This window comes from Heterodontus francisci, chromosome 13 (assembly GCF_036365525.1).
Source record: "Heterodontus francisci isolate sHetFra1 chromosome 13, sHetFra1.hap1, whole genome shotgun sequence".
NCBI lineage: Eukaryota > Metazoa > Chordata > Chondrichthyes > Heterodontiformes > Heterodontidae > Heterodontus > Heterodontus francisci.
This window is the reverse complement of record NC_090383.1, coordinates 18,069,679-18,092,379: the sequence shown is the minus strand read 5'-3', so window position 1 is coordinate 18,092,379 and position 22,701 is coordinate 18,069,679. Positions and strand designations below refer to the sequence as shown.

The window sequence follows — 22,701 nt, the reverse complement described above, 5'->3', positions numbered from 1 at the left end:
TTCCTCCCCCGCTCTCTCCCCGCACACCCTGCGTTATGCGATGACGTCATCTGGGCATGCATGTACCAGTCCTGGCAATTTACGTGATGATGTCATCCGCGCATGCGCCAACTGGCCCTGGCAATGCAGAAAGCAGTGCACGTGCAGAGACCAGGAGCCCATGTGACCTCCCCACCGGCTGCGTTGTCAAGAATCACTTTGTAATAGCCGGCCCCACCACCTCCATGGAACTCAGGACATGCAAGTGTGCTTGTCACCTGCTGATTATCTCCTGTTGCCTCTGGTTGTGTGCACCTTGTCCTGCAAGGGAAAGCAAAGTGTCTCGGTGAGTGTTGTGCAATCTTTTTGGGTGATGTCATCCATGGTTGAATAGCTGGCAGTGTGTGCAAGCTGTGAGATGGGGATGTGAGGCTTGCAGCAGTGCTAAGTGGGTGAGGGTGAGGTGAAGCATATGGATGTTAGGTTTGAGGCCTGATTGACAGAGATTGTTGAAGGTGAGTGAAGGAGGTGTGGTGGATTGAGCCGTTTTAGAGACTAGTGGTACAGTTGGTAGGATATGGCATTTGAAGATGGGTTCACTGACCTTGACCACTCCTATGGGTCATTGAACTACAGTTTGCCAGTGACTGCAATGTTGCTCACTCTGCACCAGATTTGCAAGCCGCGCTCCATCTCTTCAATTCTGCATACAAGAGACTCGGCCTGTCCTTGAATGTTGCCAAAACAAAACTCCTATCAACCCACAGCTGGTCAGCCAAATATTCCACCTCCCATATATGTTGAACGAGAGACACTGGAATATGTTGTGCACTTCCCATACCTTGGCAGCCACCTCTTTCGAAAGGCCACCATTGACGAGGAGATCCAACACCTGATCAGCTGCGCCAGCTCAGCCTTCTACAAACTGCGGCAGCAAGTGTTTGACAACAAAGACCACCGCAAGTCACCAAAAGTCCCAGTGCACAGTGCAGATGTTGTCGCCACACTCCTGTACTGCAGTGAAACCTGGACTGTGTATCAGTGACACATAAGAGCGCTAGAGAAATTCCATCAGCAATGCCTCTGCCGGATCCTCCGGATTCAATGGGAGGATCATCGAACAAGTGCTAGTGTCCTTCTTGAAGCCAGTTCCACAAGCATTCAGGCAAAACTCCTGCAAAACCAACTTCGATAGAGCCATAGAGTCGTACAGCATAGAAACAGGCCTTTCGGCCCACTGCGTCCATGCCAACCATAATGCCTATCTATACTAATCCCACCTGCCTGCATTAATTCCATATCCCTCTATGCCTTTCTCATTCAAGTACCTGTCCAGATGCCTCTTAAGTGTTGCTACTGTTCCTGCCTCCACCACCTCCTCTGGCAGCTCATTCCAGATATCCAATATTCTTTGTGTGAAAAATTTACCCCTTTGATCCCCTTTAAACCTCCTCCCTCTCACCTTAAATCTATGCCCTCTAGTTTGTGATTAACAAATTTGCTGTGTGAATACTCAAATGTAATAATCAAGTTTGATTACAAAATGAACACGATAGACTGGCCGAAAACCAGCTCCCCCGCCAGGTCCTGTTTTCTCAACTCTCAAATGGCCAGCGTTCCAGGGGAGGACAAAGAAAACGTTCAAAGACACTCTGAAGCTCTCTTTGAAGCGCAGCAGCATTGACATTGATAACTGGGAGGAGCTTGCTACTGATTGTTCAAAATGGCCACTCTTGAAAGGCCTGGCTGTAATTTTTTGACTATGCCCACTAGTCCTAGCGGAAATAGTTTCTCCCAGTCCGCCCTATCAGTTCCCCTTCTTTTCTGTATAACCTTTTTTCTTCTTCATGGATCAAATCTTAAAGTGATGAGATGGATGGGCTCTTGGGATTTTCTTTTTCAAATGGGCAGTATGTAAAACAGATTTCATCACAGGGGAGTGCTCTCTTCAACCTGCTTTCATGAATAATAAATTTAACAGGTCTGCAGCATATTCCCACAAGTCTTCATCACGGAAGGAAATGTATTACAAATCTTTGCAATAATACATTTCTGGGTTTGACCTATTTCTGTCTCTACTTAGAGATACACATACTGCATTTTACCAGTGGTGAAAAAATACTTCTGTAGATTTATTTAACTGAAAAGAGAAAACTGTGATTTTTTTTTTAAACGCATCAAATTTAAAAACTCACCTCTATTTTAGGTTCTCCACGACAATGCAATCTCTGTATAAGGCTTTTACACTTTGGCTGCAGTGTTACATTTTACGCTTGGAGATTCACTACAGCCCGTATCTCATTATCATAGAAATTTACACACAGAGGGAGGCTATTCAGCTGTTGGATCCGAGCCGGCTCTCTGCAGGAGCAACTCAGGTAGTCTCACTGCCCCCGCCTTTCCCCCGTGGCCCTGTGAATTTTTTCTCTTTAGGCCATTATCCAACTTCTAGTTCACTGTTGTATAAAGTGTAGATGCAGAATTCTACAGCAGGGCACGTGCCTTCGGGTTGCTGGCAACAAGCTTCTGGTTTACTGCTTTTCTTCTTTCTGGAGTGTCCCTCTCTAGGCTGCTTTTTAAGGTAAAGCTGTGTTACTTCTCGCCTCTGGGTAGGAGACACTCTGGTCTCTTCCCCATAGTGATCACACAATGGTCCAGGATGTGGCTACTTCACATCTTTGTTTCAGAAAAAGACATGCAGTTCTGGAATGTTTTAGGATGGGTGTAATTGACACCTTTTAGCTTTGACGTTTTTCCTTTGTCCCTGTCAGACAGTTTGAAGATGCAGAGGCCAAACCCTTTTTTCTTTGGCGGCTATTTTGGAGCATTGTTTACTTTTTAAAAGGAAGGTCCATTTAAAAAAAAAAGACAAAGTCAGTATTTATAACTCTTCAGATTTTGTTCATAATATTTGTATCATCGCACTTGTGTGTGTGAGACACTTAAAACAAAATCAAAATAGTCTCAACAACAATTTGCATTTATATCGCACCTTTAACGTAGTAAAACATCCCAAAGTGCTTCACAGAAGCATTATTAAACAATATTTGACACTGAGTCACATAAGGGGATTTTAGGGCTGGGGACCAAAACCTTGGTCAAAGAGGTAGGTTAGAAGGAGCGACTTAAAGGGGGAGAAATTTAGGGAGGCAGTTCCAGAGCTTGGGACCTAGAGAGCTGAAAGCACGGCTGCCAATAGTAGAACGACAAAATTGGGGGATGCACAAGAGGCCAGAATTGGAGGAACGCAGAGGGATATAGGACTGGAGGAGGTTACAGAGACAGAGGAAGCAAGGCTCTGGAGAGATTTGAATATAAGGATTAGAATTTTGAAATTGAGGAATTGCTGGACCACAAGCCAGTGTAGGTTTGCAAGCACAGTGGTGATCGGTGAATGTGACTTGGTGCGAGTTAGGATTCTGGTAGCATCGTGACAAATTAGAGACAGCGGAGGGATCAAGAGATATGGTGAGAGCTGAGCGTTGTCCACGTACATATGAAACCTGACGTGTTTTTGGATGATGTTGCTGAGGGGTGGGGGGGGGGGGGCAAGGGTAGATCTTTGGGGTCTCCAGAGGTAAGGGTGCAGGAGAGGGAAGAGAAGGCATTGCAGGAAATATTTTGGCTATGACAGGGTACACAAGAATGGACCAAACAGTCCCACCCACTTTGACAAAGGAGGAGAGGCCTTGAGGAGGATGGTGTGGTCACCTGTGTTAAGGGCTGTCGACAGGTTGAGAATGATGAGAAGAGATAGTTTACTATGGTCGCAGTCACACAGGATGTCATTTGTGATTGATTAAGTTGATAAGGAGAAGTTTTCAGGGTTATAGGGAAAGTGCAGAGGGATGGGACTAATTAGATGGCTCTTTCAACGAGCCAGCACAAATACTATGGGCCGAATGGCCTCCTTCTACACTGTATGGTTCCAAGTTATTAATTTTAAACAAAACTGAACAGGGATTGTGTTCTCTAAAAGCTATTTGGCAAACCCATTTTGTATTCCGATGAGAGGACATTGCCCCGAAATGTTTCTCTCTCCACAGATGCTGCCGGACCTGCTCAGTGTTTCCGGCAATTTATGTTTCTCAGTAAATAACTAAATGGTGCAAATCACATTGAGACCAGCGACTGAATAACTTTTGGCAGCTCATGGTCCTGAAAAGGAAACAGTTTTGTTTGTTTTCTTCTCGCTTCCGAACAGGTTTCTCCCTCACAGAGGCGGGATTGTATCAATTGTAGCTCGAATTAGCAGTAGCTCAGTGAGTCCAAATAATATATCTGAGCCTTGAACTTCATGTCAGTTGGGCAAACTAACTGGATTAGCAATGTGATTATGTGATTTTCTTTACAGACTGCAGATACTGAGAAAACAATGACCATAAGAAGGATTTTCCATTTTAGAGTAGTTCCAAATCTCCCTATTACATGTAATGCAGCAAGTGTATTATTGTGCTGCAGTGGCCCAAAGCCTGACGCTTAATAGGGCAAGCTGAATTGATGGGCTGAGAATTTTAGAGCCTGTGGTTGAGGATATAAAAACTTAACCTTACACAAACTTTCCTTTTGACGCTTAGTTTTGCACAGTGAGTCAGAGGTATATAGTATACAGGCAGCAGACCCCATTGCCACATCTACTTTCAAATGTTTGCACCGTTCCCTCTCGGCAGTGGTAAATGTATCCCAAAGCTTTTCCCCCTTTCTCTCTCTCGCCTCCTGTCACGTTTGGTTAGTATTGAAGTTCGGCTCTTTCCTGCCCTCCCTGACTTTATACCTCTCTTGTTTATGTCCTCCAGCTTGTTCTATCTTTCATAATGCGCTCCTTGGGTTTCTTGCCCTCTCCTTCGAGCACCCTGGGGTGGAAATTGTTTTCGGCCTGATTTTGGGCCTGGAACAGGCACACCAACAGAGTGCATGCTGCTTGCCCCAACTGAGAGGCTAGCCCAAGGATGAGTCCTGTAAGGGATGGAAGAGAGCGGCAAAGTGGGTCGGGTGGGGGGCGGTGAGGCAGGAGCGATTGGGATGTCGTGGAACCTTTCTGGAAAAGAGAAAACCTTTTGTAAACCATATCTTTTGTTGGTGGCCTCTACTTACTGAAGAATCCTGGGAAGTGGAGGCCCAACTCTTGCTCCACTCTGCGAGGTCCAATTTGGTAGAGGGGGCCCAAAACTGGTGCTTGGCCCCTTATTTATGCTTTAGGCAGTTGACCTGAATGCCTGAAAATTTCCCCGAGCAAAATCAGGTCAAACGAGCACTGGATGTTTGTCCCCAAAGTGAACCCTCGTTGTGTCCGTTCACCCGTAAAAACGAGTGCCCCTCGATCTTTCTACTGGCTTTTTGTTTCTCCTCTACCCCTGAATTCCCCCAATTTGAAATGAGAAAGCAAAAATCGTTTTATAGAAGAGGGGAGTATAATGCATGCGATTGTAAAATTAAAAAGTGGTAAATTATAAAGATACACTTTAACAATTCCCTTTCATCCTAATCCCTTGGCAGTAAAAGCTGTGCTTTATTTTTTGCAGTTCAGTTTTATCTGATATGTACTAGCTGCCGTGGTCCTGAACGCTTTCTCACTAGGCATCATGTCATGCCCTATATATTAGGGTGACCATATTTTCAAAAGTGAATCCGGGGACATGCTGGGTGGGAGCACAGAAAAAGTAACGAGGACGGAAAACATAGGTTGCGTAGCACAGGCAAGGCAAAAGTTTTTGGCAACCTATATTTCAACATATATAGACCACTAACACAAAACAAATGAGCATATGATTACTTCAGATGTGACATCACACTATTCAAGCGCATTCAGACACCATTTATAAATGATGTGGTAGTACTGTGTTAAATTCCAGAAAGCTTGTTATGGAAAGATAATGCTGGAGCTTACATTTACTCTGTTTCACATTTATTGTCCAGTGTAAAAGGATTACAAACCTGTAGCTCCTCACTCAAAACCTCCACCAGTCCCAGTGAGTGTCTGCTTTTCAGTGCTCAACTAAAACCCCAATTAACATCCTTCCCCTGCATATAATCAAACCATTGACACACAATTAACATATTGTTCAGGAATGTCACCCGTTTGTACCCACTGTCTATAAGGTCTAGTCTATGTCAGCTCAGCTTTGTGAAAAGAATTGGTAATGGACCTTGAACTTAGTAGTACCTTCGTGTTCTTCTATAGATGACCTGCCTCCACTCGAAATGGAAAATACTGACTGGCATTTTGAACATAATGCCGATGTTTCTTTCGCGGTTGGTCATAAATATGGAAAATCCTTTTGAAACTGGTTGTTGCAGCAGCAATTGCACTTTCTTGACAACGCCAATCTCGCTTCACACTGAGTCTCGAATCATCCGCCATTCAGTCAGCGATGTAGCTATGACAACTGCAGTGGTGCTGTACCATCTGCCTTATAGATAATAACAATCATAGAAATGGTCTGGAAATTTCCCTCGTTTATTATTATTAGTATTTAGACATTTATCAGACACCTTTATCCAAGATGACTTACACTGTGCGTTTTGTGCTGTACCTTATGCAGTAGGCATATTCCAACATGAGAAATTAACAGTTAGGGTATCCAGGATGAGTTTTGTGAACCAAGGTCTCTTCCAGGGATATTGTCTGTATATCAGTCTCAACTCTTCCACTGGGGACTGGAGAGCAGGGCAAAGACTTGACAAGTAAGAGGAGAAGAAACATAACCAACATGAAACTAAATGGAGACATAAAGGAGGAATCCAAGAATTAAGGATGGAAGTGAGAAGGTGTTGGCAAAATGCCATGGAGCCCCAGTATAGCATGGAATAATAGGGTAGATATTAGCATCTGTTGTTCTCCGTATGGGGAGTTCCTGACCTCAGCCACATCAGTGTGAGACAGTGATGAACTGAGACCATGGGCCCAGTAAGGAAAGAGAAACAAATCGAAGGGATGGTTACAAAGGCAAAATGCTGCAGATGCTGGAAATCTGAAACAAAAACAGGAAATGCTGGAAATACTCAGCAGGCCAGGCAGAACCTGTGGAGAGAGAAACAGAGCTAACATTTAACCAGAATTGGAAAAAATGTTACAGGCGTATCAGGTTTTAAGCAAGCGCAGAGGCGGGGAAAGGAGGAGTAGGGGGTGTGAGTGCGAGGAGGGGAGGAAAGAACAAAAGGGAAGGCAGGGAAAGATTAAATGAACAACAGAATCATTACCAGTCTCTGCTTTCTGAAACAATGGGAGCAGAGGTTATGATCTGAAATTGTTGTACTCAATGTTGAGTCTGGAGGGTTGCCAAGTGTCTAGTTAAAAGGTGAGGTGTTTGTTCCTCACTTCTTATGAGCTTCAGTGGAACAATGTAGGAGGCCTAGGACAGAGTAGGAATGGCGGTGGGGGGGGGAGAATTAAAATGGCAAGTGACTGGAAGCTCAGGGTCATGCTTGTGGACTGAATGGTGAACCAAGGAATGGTTACTTTGGGCTGCATTCGCACAATCCTGACTGAAACCCGTGAGGAAAGCAACTGCCTGCCCTCTTAGTCAGGGAAAGGTGCTGTACGCTACAGGGAAACTTGACAAGGATTAAATATGTTGCTGCACAGTAAAACAAGTAGCGGATGAATGAACCAATACGGATCGGAGAGGTGCTGGATTAAATCCTCAGTCTGTGTTGGGCAAGCTGACCTTTGACGGAGCAGCGCTATCTGGGGGCACCCCGTAGTTTCCTCCTTCCTGGACAAGTGAGGAACAGGGAATCGCCCAAGATTCCCAGTCACAATTGCAATCCAGTGATTCCTGAAAAGTGTCCGTGTGGTGGAGGACATTGACTGTTACATTTTCTCCTGTCAGAACGCAGTGCAAGTCTAGCATCAGAGATGAAGAATGGTTATTTAGATCAGATTCTGGAGTTGTTAGTTTTTTTAATTAAAGGGAGTAACTAAGTAATCTAGAGGTAAGTCATGGCAGGAGAGCTCGCATCCGTGATATGCTCCTCCTGCACTATGTGGGAAATCAAGGACGCTTCCAGTGTCCCTGACGACCATGTGTGCAGGAAGTGTATCCATCTGCAGCTACTGGCTACCTGCATTACGGAGCTGGAGCTGCGGGTGGATTCACTGTGGAGCATCCGCGATGCTGAGATCATCGTGGCTAGCACGTTTAGTGAGGTGGTCACACCATAGGCAAATGCTGCAAAGGCAGAAAGGGAATGGGTGATCCCCAGGCAGAGTAGAGGAAGACAGGTAGTGCAGGAGTCCCCTGCGGCCGTCCCCCTCTCTAACAGATATACTGCTTTGGATACTGTTGGTGGAGATGGCTCAGGGGAAAGCAGCAAGAGCCAAGTTCATGGCACCATGGGTGGCTCTGCTGCACAGGAGGGGAGGAAGAAAAGTGGCAGGGCTATAGTGATAAGGGATTCAATCGTAATGGGAACAGACAGGCGTTTCTGTAGCCGCAAAAGAGACTTCAGGATGGTATGTTGCCTCCCTGGTGCTAGGGTGAAGGATGTCTCTGAGCAGCTGCAGGGCATTCTGAGAGGGGGCGGGCGAGCAGCCAGTAGTCATGGTACATATCGGTACCAACGATATAGGTAAAAAAGGAATGAGATCCTACAAGCTGAATATAGGGAGTTAGGACGCAAATTAAAAAGTAGGACCTCAAAGGTAGTAATTTCAGTATTACTACCAGTGCCACGTGCTAGTGAGAGCAGAAATAGGATATATCAGATGAATACTTGACTGGAGAAATGGTGTAGGGGAGAGGGATTCAGATTCCTGGGACATTAGGATCAGTTCTGGGGAAGGTGGGACCAGTACAAGCTGGACGGGTTACATCTGGGCAGGACCAGGACCAATTTCCTCCGGGTGGGGTGATTGCTCGTGCTGTCGGGGAGGGTTTAAACTAGAATGGCAGGGGGATGGGAATCTGAGCAGGGAGACAGAGGAGGAGGAAACAAGGATAGAAATGAAAAACAGAAAGGTAAGAAGCAAAAGTGGAAGGCAGTGAAAACAAGGGCGAGAAACAAATGGTGCCAAAGTGCAAAATAAAGCTAAGATGACTAACAATGTTAAAAAGACGTCTAAAGTCATTGTGTCTTAATGAGCGGAGCATTCGCAATAAGGTAGGTGAATTAACAGCGCAAATAGATATAAATGGTTATGATATAGTTGCGATTACGGAGACAGGGCTGCAGGGTGACCAAGCATAGGAACTGAACATCCAGGGGTATTCAATATTTAGGAAGGACAGGCAAAAAGGAAAAGGAGGAGGGGTAGCGTTGTTAGTAAAGGAGGAAATCAATGCAATAATGAGGAAGGATATTGGCTCGGAAAATCATGATGTGGAATCTGTATGGGTGGAGCTAAGAAACACCAAGAGGCTGAAAACATTGGTGGGGTTGTCGATAGGCCCCCAAACAGTAGTGGAGATGTAAGGGATGGCATTAAACAGGAAATTAGAGACTCATACTGTAAGGGTACAACTGTAATCATGGCACTTTAATCTACATTTAGATTGGTCAAACCAAATTAGCAATAATACTGTGGAGGAGGATTTCCTGGAGTGTGTACGTGACGGTTTTTTAGACCAATACGTTGAGGAACCAACTAGAGACCAGGTTATCCTAGACTGGGTATGGTGCAATGAGAAAGGATTAATTAACAATCTTATGGTGTGGGGTCCCTTGGGGAGGAGCGACCATAACATGATAGAATTCTTCATTAAGATGGAGAGTGAGGTAGTTGAATCCAAAACTAAGGTCCTGAATCTAGATAAAGGAAACTATGAAGGTCTGAGGTGCGAATTGGCTATGGTAGATTGGGGAACTTTACTAAAAGGGTTGATGGTAGATAGGCAATGGATAATATTTAAAGAATATGTGCATGAATTACATCAGTTATTCATTCCTGTCTGGCGCAAAAATAAAACCAGAAAGGTGGCTCAACCGTGGCTTACAAAAGAAATTAGGGATAGTATTAGATCCAAAGAGGAGGCATATAAAATTTCCAGAAAAAGCAGCAAGTCTGAGTATTGGGAGCAGTTTAGAATTCAGCAAAGGAGGACAAAGCGATTGATTAAGTGGGGGTGTTGACCCTCAAACTAGGGTGTCAACTGACGTGGCGGACAAAAGACACCTGAACGAGATACTTCGTATAATCACTTTTATTGATACTTAAATCACTTATCTGCTGTTTTTTCACTTGTTAAATCACAAGACCCACGGCTTGGACTTAAATTTTACTACCCGTTGTGAGGTGAGTTGATCAGTCTCCCTCTGATGGGTTCTCTTCACTGAAGTGGACTCAGGGTTCCCTTTCCGCGATGGTCCTGCAGGTCGTCTTCCTTTGGAGGCTCCTCGCCTCCTCTTTATCCAGTTGTTCCCAGCCTCGAGAATGTTCTTAGTCATGTACACCCCTGCCTTGGAGTCATCCGCTTTGCTTAGTGCTAGTTGCAAAGCAAAAACAAAATACATCTACTGGGCTTGTTCTTGTTTTCTGTCTTTGTCTAGCAGTAGCACATCTTATCACACACACTGCTAATTCAGCAGGGTTCGTTTCTCACAGTTCTTGCCCTTGTGTAAGGCTGGCTATTTTTCCCTTCATGCTTTCCAGATGTTTAGCTGTTAGCAATCTGGCTATAGTCCCCACTTTGATCCATTAAGTGTTCGCAAATTGGATCATAAAGGAGCCCTGATCATGCCCCACTTTGCAACAGCAGATATTCAAGTCCAGGCCATGTTACATTTACTTATATCTATCATTCGTTCGAATTTTCCCGCATACCAGTCCATTTCCAACTTACCTTCCATTTCAACTTTCCAACATTTAAACATAATACATTTGATACATCGAAATCACAATCATACCAATAATCACAATGTGCGTAACAATTCTTATCCATGGATGTATCTGTAAGTTGGTATCCCAATTTAAAATATCATCCCACCTGTTGGTTGCTTTAATTGTTTCAATCTTTCGCCCAGTTCCCTCGGCTTTCTGAATGACTTTGACAAATGTCTGGTGGGTTTTAGCTAACTGTTTTTTGATCCATTGCAAGTCCTCAGGTAAAAGGTTAATGTTAGTTTCGTAATTAATACACACTTGTCTGTTCAATGAAACACTAATAGTCAGTTCAAATTTGATGCCAACACACCATGTAAATACCGAACCAGGTGCCTCGACGTCCAGTTGTGGCCCCGGGAATGGTCCATGATATGGATGACCCTTACTTTCCGATGCATTACAGGTTGGAGCCACTTTGTGTTCCCTGGATATCACGACCTCTTCATATGGCTGTTCTCTGAAAGTGTGGGCTGGGCCAGACCTTGGTTCGGTGGATGTGGTGTTTAGCCGTCCGCACATCACAAACACGATTAACAGCTTCATTTCAAATCACTTATTTGTAAATCACAAGGTAATTTCTGCTCTTATTTATAGTTTCTTATTACAGGCAATTAACCTGACTGAGATCAATATCATCGTCCAGGTGATTTAAACGCCTGTTCCCCCGTAAGCGAGTCCAGGTCGGGGAGATCGGTATCTGCCTAGGTCTTCTTTGTCTTTGGTCCTGATTCAGGGCTGGTTGTTGTTGGGTCCCTTGAACATTCCCTATGGCCTGCCCTGCTTGCGGCACCTGTGGCAATGGCAAAGGGATAGGGGCTGGAGATGATGGCTCACTCGCGCCCAGCAACACATGGTGCTGGTGGTTACTCTGTTTGCCGAACAATTTTAATTGGTTTACATGATACCATTGGTCTTCCCAGAGTCCAGCAGGACTTTGTATACCAAGGGACTAGCTTTGTCCACTCTGGAGTGGGGGACGAAATACTTAGGGGACAAGAATGTACCTGGCCGGTGGACCTGGAGCACACTTCCTGTCCTGTATCATATTCGACAGGCTTCACCTTGCTGTCGAACGTCTGATCGACAGTGACTGTGTTTACTTGTTCACCTGTTGGGAGGTGTCATGGCTCTCCGTCTTGGGCACTTTGCTTTACCAATTCGTCTGTTCGTATGTTCCAAACTGGGGAAGATTTATGGTGCGCTTTCACTTTGATTATACCATATTCTTGTCCTTGGGCTGTCTGGATGATGTGTTTTAAGAGGGGCGCAGATGGTAAAGGTTTGCAGTCCATTGATACAAAGCCTCTTGTTTCCCACAAAGGCAGGAAATCAGTCAAACTGCAGCACACATACATGCTGTCTGAATATAGATCTACTGGTGGGGGAAATTTGTCAGTGTGGCTAACCACATATGCTATTGCTGCTAACTCGACAGTCTCAGCGCTCATTTTAGCTGGCAGTTTTAAAGCTATCTCTGCTAGCGGTGTACCTTGGTAGTCTTCTGCATAGATGCCACATCCTGTTTTCCTAATTCTGTCCTCCATTATGGAGGGAGGATCCATCAACAAAAATATTTAGGGTCTGATTGCCAGGGTCCCCCCCACCCTTTTTGTTCTGGCACAAATGGTCCCTTGGGATCATGCGCTGTCAATACCTGGCATTCATGCATACACCATGACTGATCTATTCCTTTGGATGTGTTAAGGGTGGTGCGGGAACCTCCAGTATCCCATAAAAATTCGGTGGGGTAGCCTCCTACCTCACCTTCCATCAGAGGTTGTCCCACACTATCCCATTTGGCGCTACACACCCATACTGGAGAGGCCTGACACCATCATGCGCTCAGATTTTGGGCTGGGCACTGAGGGTACAGAAGGTTGGGACTGTCTGTCTCCACGACTGGGGCCTTATGGGCGAACGCCTATCCCTGTTCCCAAAGTCCCTCCAATGGTGGAGGTGGTGGGGGAAAATGATTTTGATCAGGTCCCTGATCTTGGGGAGGTTGGCGGGGTGATTCTTGGCACTCTCTAGCCCAATGGCCCAATCGACTGCAATTATAACATTGGCCCTGATTGATAATTTGATTTTGATTCCGGCCTCTGCCTACTGGGCAGCATACGGGGGTGGAGGCTGCCTGGAGTTGTTATTTCCCTGCGCCCCTCTTCGACCTTCATTTTTCCATACAGGGCCCGGACTCTGATTTTTAACCGGGTTCATTTGCCCTTCTTCAGACCACTGCCTTGCATTCTCCTGCGCCTCCCTTTCCCAGGCGAGGGTCATGTGACGAACTGCCCACTGTTCGGTATGGCCACTGTCCACTGGGTCAAAAAGCTCGCATGCTTTCCTACTGTTTTCCTTTGCATGAGAGCTCAATGTTCTGACCCACTGGGTTCTCTTAGGGGCTTCCAATTCTGCCCAGTTAAGGCCTGACCCAAAGACATCGTTAAAATGGACCCACAATCTATTGGTGAATGCTGTTGGGTGTTCCCCTTTGCGCTTCCTGCATTTACTCAGTAAATCAATGGGGTCCCCTTTGTCGTATCCCATAGCTGACAGAATGGCGGTTTTGGTTTCCTTGAAGATCCCTTCCCCTTACCTGTATCCTCAGGCAGTGCAGTGAGGATTGTTTTCCCCAAACACATGAGTACTAACCTTTGCTCTTCCCCTGCATCTAAACCATGTAGGGTCCCAAGTCTATGACAATGACTAAAGAACTCCTAAGGGTCCTGTCCCGGCTCCAGAGGCGTTACCTGCTTGGCTATTTCCGACAATTGTGCCACTGTAAGGGGAGTACTATAAGAAGTACTTCTGTTTTCAGCAGGCGCACCTCGGGTCATTGTTATCGGGTTCATTGGTACCGTCTCAGGCGGTGCAGAAGGGACCACTGGCTTGTTGTTGTGTTGTGGCGGTGGATCAACCCAGCCCCAATCATGCTCTCCTTCCCCTTCTTGTTCTCCATAACTACAGGCTGCTTCATCTAGGCTGCCCCAACCCACATTGTCATCATCGTTCCCTTGTGTCTCCCGAAAAGCACATATCATACCTCGGCTGGCGGCAAGTTGACTTTTTAATCTATCTATTTCCCGCTGACACTTACTATGCTCGGCTGCTTTATGCTGCCCTTGTACGTGGAACTGGTGCAGCGCTTTAAGGGCTGCCTGCAAATTGTAACCTTTTTCATTTAAGTCGAACACCACCTTATTAGCTGCCTCTTTCTCCTGCCCTGCTTTCTGTCTCTCCTGGTGCGCCTGTTCATATTGAGTTTGAAACTGACTCATATGAGTAACGTACATTTGTACTTTACACTCTTCCTCACACACCTTTTTTTTTTCAAATCATCTGTCTCTTGCCTTGAGACTTCTGACTGTCCCCTCGAGTTTTGCTTTTAACCTAACATTCTCCATTTCCTTTTCACACAATTCCCTCATACAACTGGCTATTGCTGTAGCCTTACTAAGCTTGGAGGCTTTGCTTGTTATTTCCCAGCCTCTTCCCAGTGTTTCTGTCCAATGGGTCCCGGGCCCTCAAACACCTTATCAGCATATTCGAACCACTTGGGCTATTTATGCTTTAGGTACTCCCGGAGCACCTTCTCCCACTCTGGACAGGCATCCATCATTGTGCGGTTTGTCTGGCACGTCTGTGGGTCAGACACGGTGTAACTTTAAAGCGATCACTTAACCGTACCCACCCAGGGACGCCAAAATGTTGACCCTGAAACTAGGGTATCAACTGACATGGCGGGCAAAATACACCTGCACAAGATACTTCGTATAATCACTTTTATTGATACTTAAATCACTTATCTGCTGTTTTTTCACTTGTTAAATCACAAGACCCACGGCTTGGACTTAAGTACTACCCGTTGCAAGGTAAGGTGATCAGTCTCCCTCTGATGGGTTCTCTTCACTGAATTGGACTCAGGGTTCCCTTTCCACGAAAGTCTAGCAGGTCGTCTTCCTTTGGAGGCTCCTCGCCTGCCCTTTTTATCCAGTTGTTCCCAGCCTCGAGAATGTCCTTAGTCACGTACACCCCTGACTTGGAGTCATCCGCTTTGCTTAGCGCTAGTTGCAAAGCAAAAACAAAATCCATCTTCTGGTCTTGTTCTTGTTTTCTGTCCTTGTCTAGTGGTAGCACATCTTATCACACACACTGCTAATTCAGCAGGGTTCGTTTCTCACAGTTCTCACCCTTGTGTAAGGCTGGCTATTCTTCCCTTCATGCTTTGCAGATGTTTAACTGTTAGCCATCCGGCTACAGGGGGAAAATAGAGTATGAGAGTAAACTTGCAGGGAACATAAAAACTGACTGTACAAGACTGTGAAGAAAAAAAGATTATTGAAGGCAAATGTAGGTCCCTTACAGTCAGAAAAGGGGGAAATTATAATGGGGAGCAAAGAAATGGCAGAACAATTAAACACATACTTTGGTTCTGTCTTGACAAAGGAGGACACAAATAACCTCCCAGAAAGGTTAGGGAACCAAGGGTCCAGTGAGAGGGAGGATCTGAAGGAAATCAGTATTAATAAAAAAAAGTGCAAGGAAATTAATGGGTTTAAAGGCTGTCAAATCCCCAGGGCCTGATAATCTATATCCCAGAATACTAAAGGAAGTGGCCCTGGAAATAGTGGATGCATTGATGGTCATCTTCCAAAATTCTATAGACTCTGAAGCAGTTCCTATATATTGGAGGGTGGAAAATGTAACCCCACTATTTAAAAAAGGAGGGAGAGAAAAAGCAGGGAATTACAGACCAGTTAGCCTTACATCAGTAGTGGGGAAAATTCTAGAATCTATTATAAAGTTTGTGATAGCAGAACACCTGGAAAGCACAAACGGGATTGGACAAAGTCAGCGTGGGTTTACAAAAGGGAAATCATGCTTAACAAATCTACTGGAGTTTTTTGAGATGTTAGCTAATAGAATAGATAAGGGAGAACCAGTGGATGTGGTGTATTTGGATTTTCAGAAGGCTTTTGATAAGGTCCCGCATAAGAGGTTAGTGTGCAAAATTAAAGCTCATGGGATTGGGGGTAATATACTGGCATGGATTGAGAATTGGTTGACAGACAGGAAACAGAGAGTAGGAATAAACGAGTCTTTTTCCAGGTGGCAGTACATATTAATGACTTGGGTGAGGGAACTAAATATAACATTTCCAAGTTTGCAGATGACACAAAGCTGGGGGGAATGTGAGCTGTGCAAGAGGCACCAATTTGATTTGGACAAGTTGGGTGAGTGGGAAAATGCATGGCAAATGCAGTATCACATGGATAAATGTGAGGTTATCCACTTTGGTTGTAAAAACAGAAAGGCAGATTATCTGGATGGTGATAGATTGGGAAAGGGGGAGGTGCAACGAGACCTGGGTGTCCTTGCACACCAGTCGCTGAAAACAATCATTCAGGTGCAGCAAGTTGTTAGGAAGGCGAATGGTATGTTGGCCTTCATTGCAAGAGGATTTGAGTACAAGAGCAAGGATGTCTTACTGCAGTTATACAGGGCCTTGGTGAGACCACATCTGGAGTATTGTGTGCAGTTTTGGTCTCCTTATCTGAGGAAGGATGTTCTTGCCATGGAGGGAGTGCAAAGAAGATTTACTAGGCTGATTCTTGGGATGGCAGGATTGACGTATGAGGAGAGATAGGGTCGATTAGGCCTATATTCACTAGAGTTTAGAAGAATGGGAGGGGATCTCAGAGATCCTATAAAATTCTAACAGGACTAGACAGGCTAGATGCAGGGCGGATGTTCCCGATGGCTGGGGAGTCCAGAACCAGGGGTCACAGTCTCCGGACACGGGCATGCCATTTAGAACCGAGATGAGGAGAAATTTCTTCACTTAGAGGGTGGTGAACCTGTGGAATTCTCTACCGCAGAAGGCAGTGGAGGCCAAGTCATTAAATATATTCAAGTAGGAGATAGATATATTTCTTAATGCCAAAGGGATCAAGGGATATGGGGAGAAAGTGGGAACAGGGTACTGAATTAGATGATCAGCCATGATCCTTTTTGAATGGTGGAGCAGGCCCGAAGGGCCGAATGGCCTACTCCTGCTCCTATTTTCTATGTTTCTATGTTGCTGATAGCTGTGCACAAGCTGCTGCGGAGAACTTAAGAAGGCAAACAATAATGGCAAGTAAATGGAAACTGAAAACTTTAGAGATGGTAAAACTGAAATTGACATCCGAACAGAGTAGTCAGCTGTGGTGAAATGAGTAACTCAAATTATCTGTTTAATTTTAGACGGCAAGTTTGGAGCCTACATGCAAGTTCACATACAGAATGACGGTCCGGTCACTATTGAATTAGAGTCGCCTACGGGTCCCTCTGACCCAAAGCAGGTAAGGGGAAGGACTTTCTCTCCCTGTGGCTGAATGTTCATGATTAGTCGATATTTAATAACATGTGACTGGAGAAAGTCACCTTGGCCTGGAGAATTAAATTCCATGATTTCAGACTTTAATGTACACACATGTCTTTGGAATAATTACTGCACGGCATTCAGAAAACTCAGCTCCTCAGATTCATGCCATTTCCCCCGAAAAGAAGAGAAATATGTCACTTTGTAAAATTGCCTGTAAACATAATTCTGTGTAACTTTACTTTTGTATCTGGTTTCCTTTTGACTTTTTATGCTCCTCAAGGTAAGTGAAGTTGGTGCTGTGGAATTGACTGATTTTATTTCATCTGGCTGGACAATATGTGTCTGCTCCAAACTCCCTGCAGCGTCAATGTGACTGTTTTTCATTGGCCGTACCAGCCATCTGGTGGCCTCTCCTAAGATTGTCAATTCAGACCCAATTCAGGGCAGTTTTGTACTGTGGGCCCATGAATGGAGACTGTTCAAACTCAGTGCATGTACCACCTTTCCAGGTAGTGGATAGAGGAGAATTATTTGGGCTGAATTTCAACTCAGCTCTCAGGCCAGCCTGTAACCCAGTACATCACCCGATCCTCATAAAACAGTTTCTCTTTATTGCTGAGGAAACCTTACTATGCAGTCATTATTTGGACAATATTATACAGTGGTATCCACTGTGACTCTGAGTATCAGCACCTTTTCAAATTACAGGTTTTGTAATTGTACTCACGATTAGTCTCATTCACTGATGATTCCTGTAGAGGTTTGGAAGAAATTATTACATTTTAATAGCATTGTCAGGCAAAGGGAAAGAAGCTTAAAAAGAGGAAGGATGTTGTTATAGATATGTGACTACAGTCCACAGAGGGGTAAACAATGTTGCTGCTTATTCCACTCAGTAGGAATTGGTTGTTCTTGTTGATGAAGGGGAGAGAAAGGATTTTTTTCTTCTGTCTTTTCACATTTCCCTCGGACCATGTACTGACTGCAACTGAGGTGGAAGTTTGCTCTTCATAACTGTGCACTCTTGAGTGGGCTGCCCCTTTACCCACCTTCTCTTGGCTCAGCTTGGCATTCCTTTATCCCTCCCCCCCACCCCCCCCAACACACCTCCAGGGCTGGGATCAGTGTCTCTGCAGTGGCGGGAACTGCGGGTGAGAGGGATTGCAGGTACGAACTTTCTACGATGACTCGTGCTGGAGTTTTAACGGACTGTGCTGTTTATAGGCTCATTACCTTTCAATGGGAGTTAGGCTTGTGTTCTAGTGACTGGTACTGAAACATGGTGACATTACCAACAAGCACTGTTGTGCGTTAAAACTTATTTAGTGGGCCTCTTTCAGGTGGAGCCAGACTCTGTGCTGTAGAAGCAGGGCTTTAGGAAGAAATGCAACTAGCTTTCACCTCAGCAATGCCCCTTTAATTTAAATTTGTGTTCAGTAATCTGCTCCCCTGCCTGACCACTGATTTCACTTTTTGCACAGCTGAAACACTGGGCAAATTGTTTGCAGAAGCCTTGGGATTGTTTTTTCTCAATAGTATGGAAATTGGACTGAAGCTGGAGTTTTCATGTTACGGTGCTGACTGTTTTCTCGGCTGGGAGGCCGGTGGGTTGGGAAAAGAGTGGGAAGCTGTGTTGGGATGGCTCCCTGATGCTGTCCCGCCACCGGGGAGGTTTCCCAGCAGTGGAACCAGACGTGGATCAGCTGCCCGCCAACTACAGCCCCGATTAAGGGCGATTTTTTTTTTCCCCAGCACACTGGCAGCAAGATGCCAGCGGAGCAACTCCCTGTTACATTTGGAGGCCGCCAGCTTCATGGAGGTGGCCTCCCTGCGGCTGTCAGAGGGCCATTGGAGCGGGAGGCTCCATGCCTCAAAGAGGGGGCTACAGGCATGGAAGGCCATCGCACCCCCACCTACCCACAAAGGGCTATCTGGAGGGGACTGTCTTCTTCGCCCCTCTGATTTTAAATGTTTTACTTACCCGTTTTGAGGCACCCTCTGGATCCCTGACCTGCCTCAGCAGTTCCCCTCTCCCCCGGTGGGGCTGCCGAGGCTTCAGAACTGCTGGTCCTCTGACCAACATCCTGTCCACCATCCTTAATTGGACGGTGGTAAAATCCTGCCCTTAATCTCTATCTATTTTATTTTTTATTTAGAGATACAGCACTGAAACAGGCCCTTCGGCCCACCAAGTCTGTGCTGACCATCAACCACCCATTTATACTAATCCTACATTAATCCCATATTCCTACCACATCCCCACAATTCTCCTACCACCTACCTATACTAGGGGCAATTTATAATGGCCAATTTACCTATCACCCTGCTGTGGGAGGAAACCGGAGCACCCGGTGGAAACCCACACAGACACAGGGAGAAACTCCGCACAGGCAGTGCCCAGAATTGAACCCGGGTCGCTGGAGCTGTGAGGCTGCGGTGCTAACCACTGCGCCACTGTGCTGCCCTGACTGAGCTGCACTTTTCCTGGGCAAGAGCTTTGCAAACAGCAGTTTTCTTTTTTTGCAGAAAATCTGTAGAAATCTACGAAACGTGAGCCTTTTATTTTGGTTCCCCTCGCTCCTCACACTCACCCACCCCATAAAACCCATTTGACGTGGGGAAAGTCTTTTCAGCCTTGTTTATATTGTTTGGTCAGACCAGACAATATGGGCAATGCGACTTACCCTTGCTGAAGTGGACCTTATTCAATTTCAGGTCCTCTTCCTAATAAAACATGAATATAATGTGTCTGTGTAGAGTTCTTGTGAGGGACTGTTGCAGCAAAGTAGTAGCTGTAGCTATAGCTGACACTGTGGATGGATGTGACGATCAAGTCTGGATTACACCACCAGGGCACCATATGTATAACAAATCTAACAAACTGCTCACAGACTGTGTTAAACCTGTATCCCTAAATTAATCAAATTGCAATTGCAGCACTTTATAAAAAAAACGCACCAGTCTGCAATTAAATACATCTGTAAGTTTTAAGGAATTGCTTGCAAAACTTCATTTTGTTATTGTTGCAGCAAGAGTTCTTGGTATTCTTTTTGCTATCTTCTGAATTTCTCTCTGGACAAATGCCCCAGCTCTAGCCAAGGGTGGGCACAAGATTTGAGGACCACTGCTCATGGCCTGAATGAACTGGATATCAGCAAGTGTGCCCGAGTGAATGTGTTCATTTTATTATTTTTGTTTTTGCCTCTTTCCTTCGGTGGAGATGCCCACAGCAACACAGCCAAGGGCAGGAGAGCAACAAGGTGGGGAAATCAAACCTGTATCTTTCCTACTCACACTCGCGCTATCACTGCACCAGTCTCACTATTTTAAATGTGTTCTTCTGGCTTAAACTCCGACTGTAAATGGCCGCGTTTGCTGACAACACAACCACTAGGTGGCACAGTACTGGCACATGCACAAATGCAGCCTCATCGACTGAAATGTCACTGTCTGCGACGTCTCGGGCAGCTGCCAAGAATAAAGATGGCGCTGCTCAATTTAACGGAAAAGAAGAATTGAACCCAAACCCCCTCAATGGCTGTGATTGCCGCCTCCATCTCCCACCCCCTGTGATTGCCGTTTCTCTTCACCACTCCCTCCCGCGATTGTTGCTTCGTCCCAATCCCATCTGCTCGCCACTTCATCCCACTGTTCCCTCCCGCTGCTCGCTCCCCGTCTTGCTGCCCGGAGAATTGGCGGTATGGAGTGAGCGGGGTGCTCGTGGCGAGTTGGGGAAGCGACGGGATGGAGCGACGAGCAGGTGGGCACAGAAGGGGAGTGGCGAGCAGGCGGGTGCGGAAGGGACCAGGGAAGAGAAGCAGCGATTGCGGGCTGGAGTGGGGACGTGAAGTGTCCAATGAGGCAGCGATTGCAGAAGGGAGTGAGGTCTGTTGGGGGGGTGGAGGAGCTGATTGTGGCCTTTCAGGTGTGAGGCAACGCTCGGACATTATTACATCTGACATCATTGCGTGGTGATGTCGCCGTGCGCATGCGCGGACTCATACTGATAAGCTGGCAAATGTTCGGACACACTGACGATGTCGGCGATCGCTCTGCGCATGCTCTGCGTTGTCAGGAGACATTCTGATTGTAAATTGAGGGATGCATCGGCATTGCTGTTATTACAATTAAGTTTCACTGGGGGGCAGCATTGCAGCATCAAAGCCCCCAATGTCGGAGCTTTTTACTGGAGCCACAATAACACAAGGAAATGAACCATCTGTAGCCCAGCCCATTGGTCCTGAGTCCCAGCAACATTTTAGATAAAACTACATTTTATATGTCAGAACCTTTTGGTTCATTAAAAAAAAATTAAATTTGTAAGAGCAAGGACTAAATGCCGCAATCTGCCATTGCCTGTCTGGTGCTAAAAGCCTCATCTGGCTGACCATTAACGCAACATCACAATAATAGTGACACTTATTTGAGTTTGAATTTCACACAATTCTGGAAGCTTGAACAATCAAAATTTGAAAAAAGAAGCTTTTTTTGTTGTTGTCATGGGTTTCTTACTGTCTCTGGAGCCAGTCTCGTTGTCCAACCTGTTGAAAAGCAGAGCTATTTTTTACATTTCCTTAGTGACAAGCTATGCAATTGTTTAGTGTTAAATACTGTGGAGATGCGACCGCTGTTATGCTTGGATTTCATTGTGTAGTAAAGTTGTTAATGTACACACTGATTTTAGAACTGCATTTTCTCTGAAGTCCGGTGCCCATTTCTGGCATATTGCCAATAGAAGCAATACAGGCATTCCTGGCATTTTAGGATCATAGGAAATATGAGCATGAGTAGGCCATTCGGCCCCTCCAGCCTGCTCCACCTTTCAACTAGATCACGGCTGATCTTCTACCTCAATGTCATTTTCCCGCACTATCCCCATTTCCCTTGATATCTTTCATATCTAGAAATCTATCGATCTCTGTCTTGAACATACTCAATGACTGAGCCGCCACAGCCCTCTGGGATTCCACAGATTCACCACCCTCTGTGTGAAGAAATTCCTCCTCATCTCAGCCCTAAATGGCCGACCTCTTATTCTGAGACTGTGTCCCCTGGCTCTAGACACCCAGCCAGGGGAAACATCCTTCCTGCATCATCCCTGTCAAGCTGTGTAAAAATTTTGTATGTCGCAATGAGTCTCTCATTCTTCTAAACTCTAGGGAATACAGGTCCAGTCTCCTCAATTTCTCCTCATAAGACAATCCCACCATCCCAGGGATCAGTCTGGTGAACCTTTGTTGCACTCCCTCTATGGCAAGTATATCCTTCATTAGGTAAGGAGACTAAACTATACAATACAATACTCCAGGTGCGGTCTCACCAAGGCTCTATGAAATTGCAGTAAGACTTCTTTACTCCTTTACTCAGATCCTGTTGCAATAAGGGCCAACATACCATTTGCTTTCCCAATTGCATGCTGCACTTGCATGTTAGCTTTCAGCGACTTATGAATAAGGCACCCAGGTCCCTTTGGACATAAACACTTCCCAATCTCTCACCATTTAAGAAATACTCTGCATTTCTGTTTTACCTA

The 22,701-nt window shown here is 45.5% G+C and overlaps 1 protein-coding gene across 1 annotated transcript in view; it reads left to right on the top strand.

The window, feature by feature from the left end:
* dtd1 (D-aminoacyl-tRNA deacylase 1) overlaps positions 1–22,701 on the top strand; it is a 202,532-nt gene that overhangs the window by 30,989 nt on the left and 148,842 nt on the right. Inside the window, exon 4 of the mRNA XM_068045753.1 lies at positions 17,048–17,145. Within this exon, the coding sequence (XP_067901854.1) occupies positions 17,048–17,145 (98 nt within the window). The remainder of the gene's footprint in view (positions 1–17,047; positions 17,146–22,701) is intronic.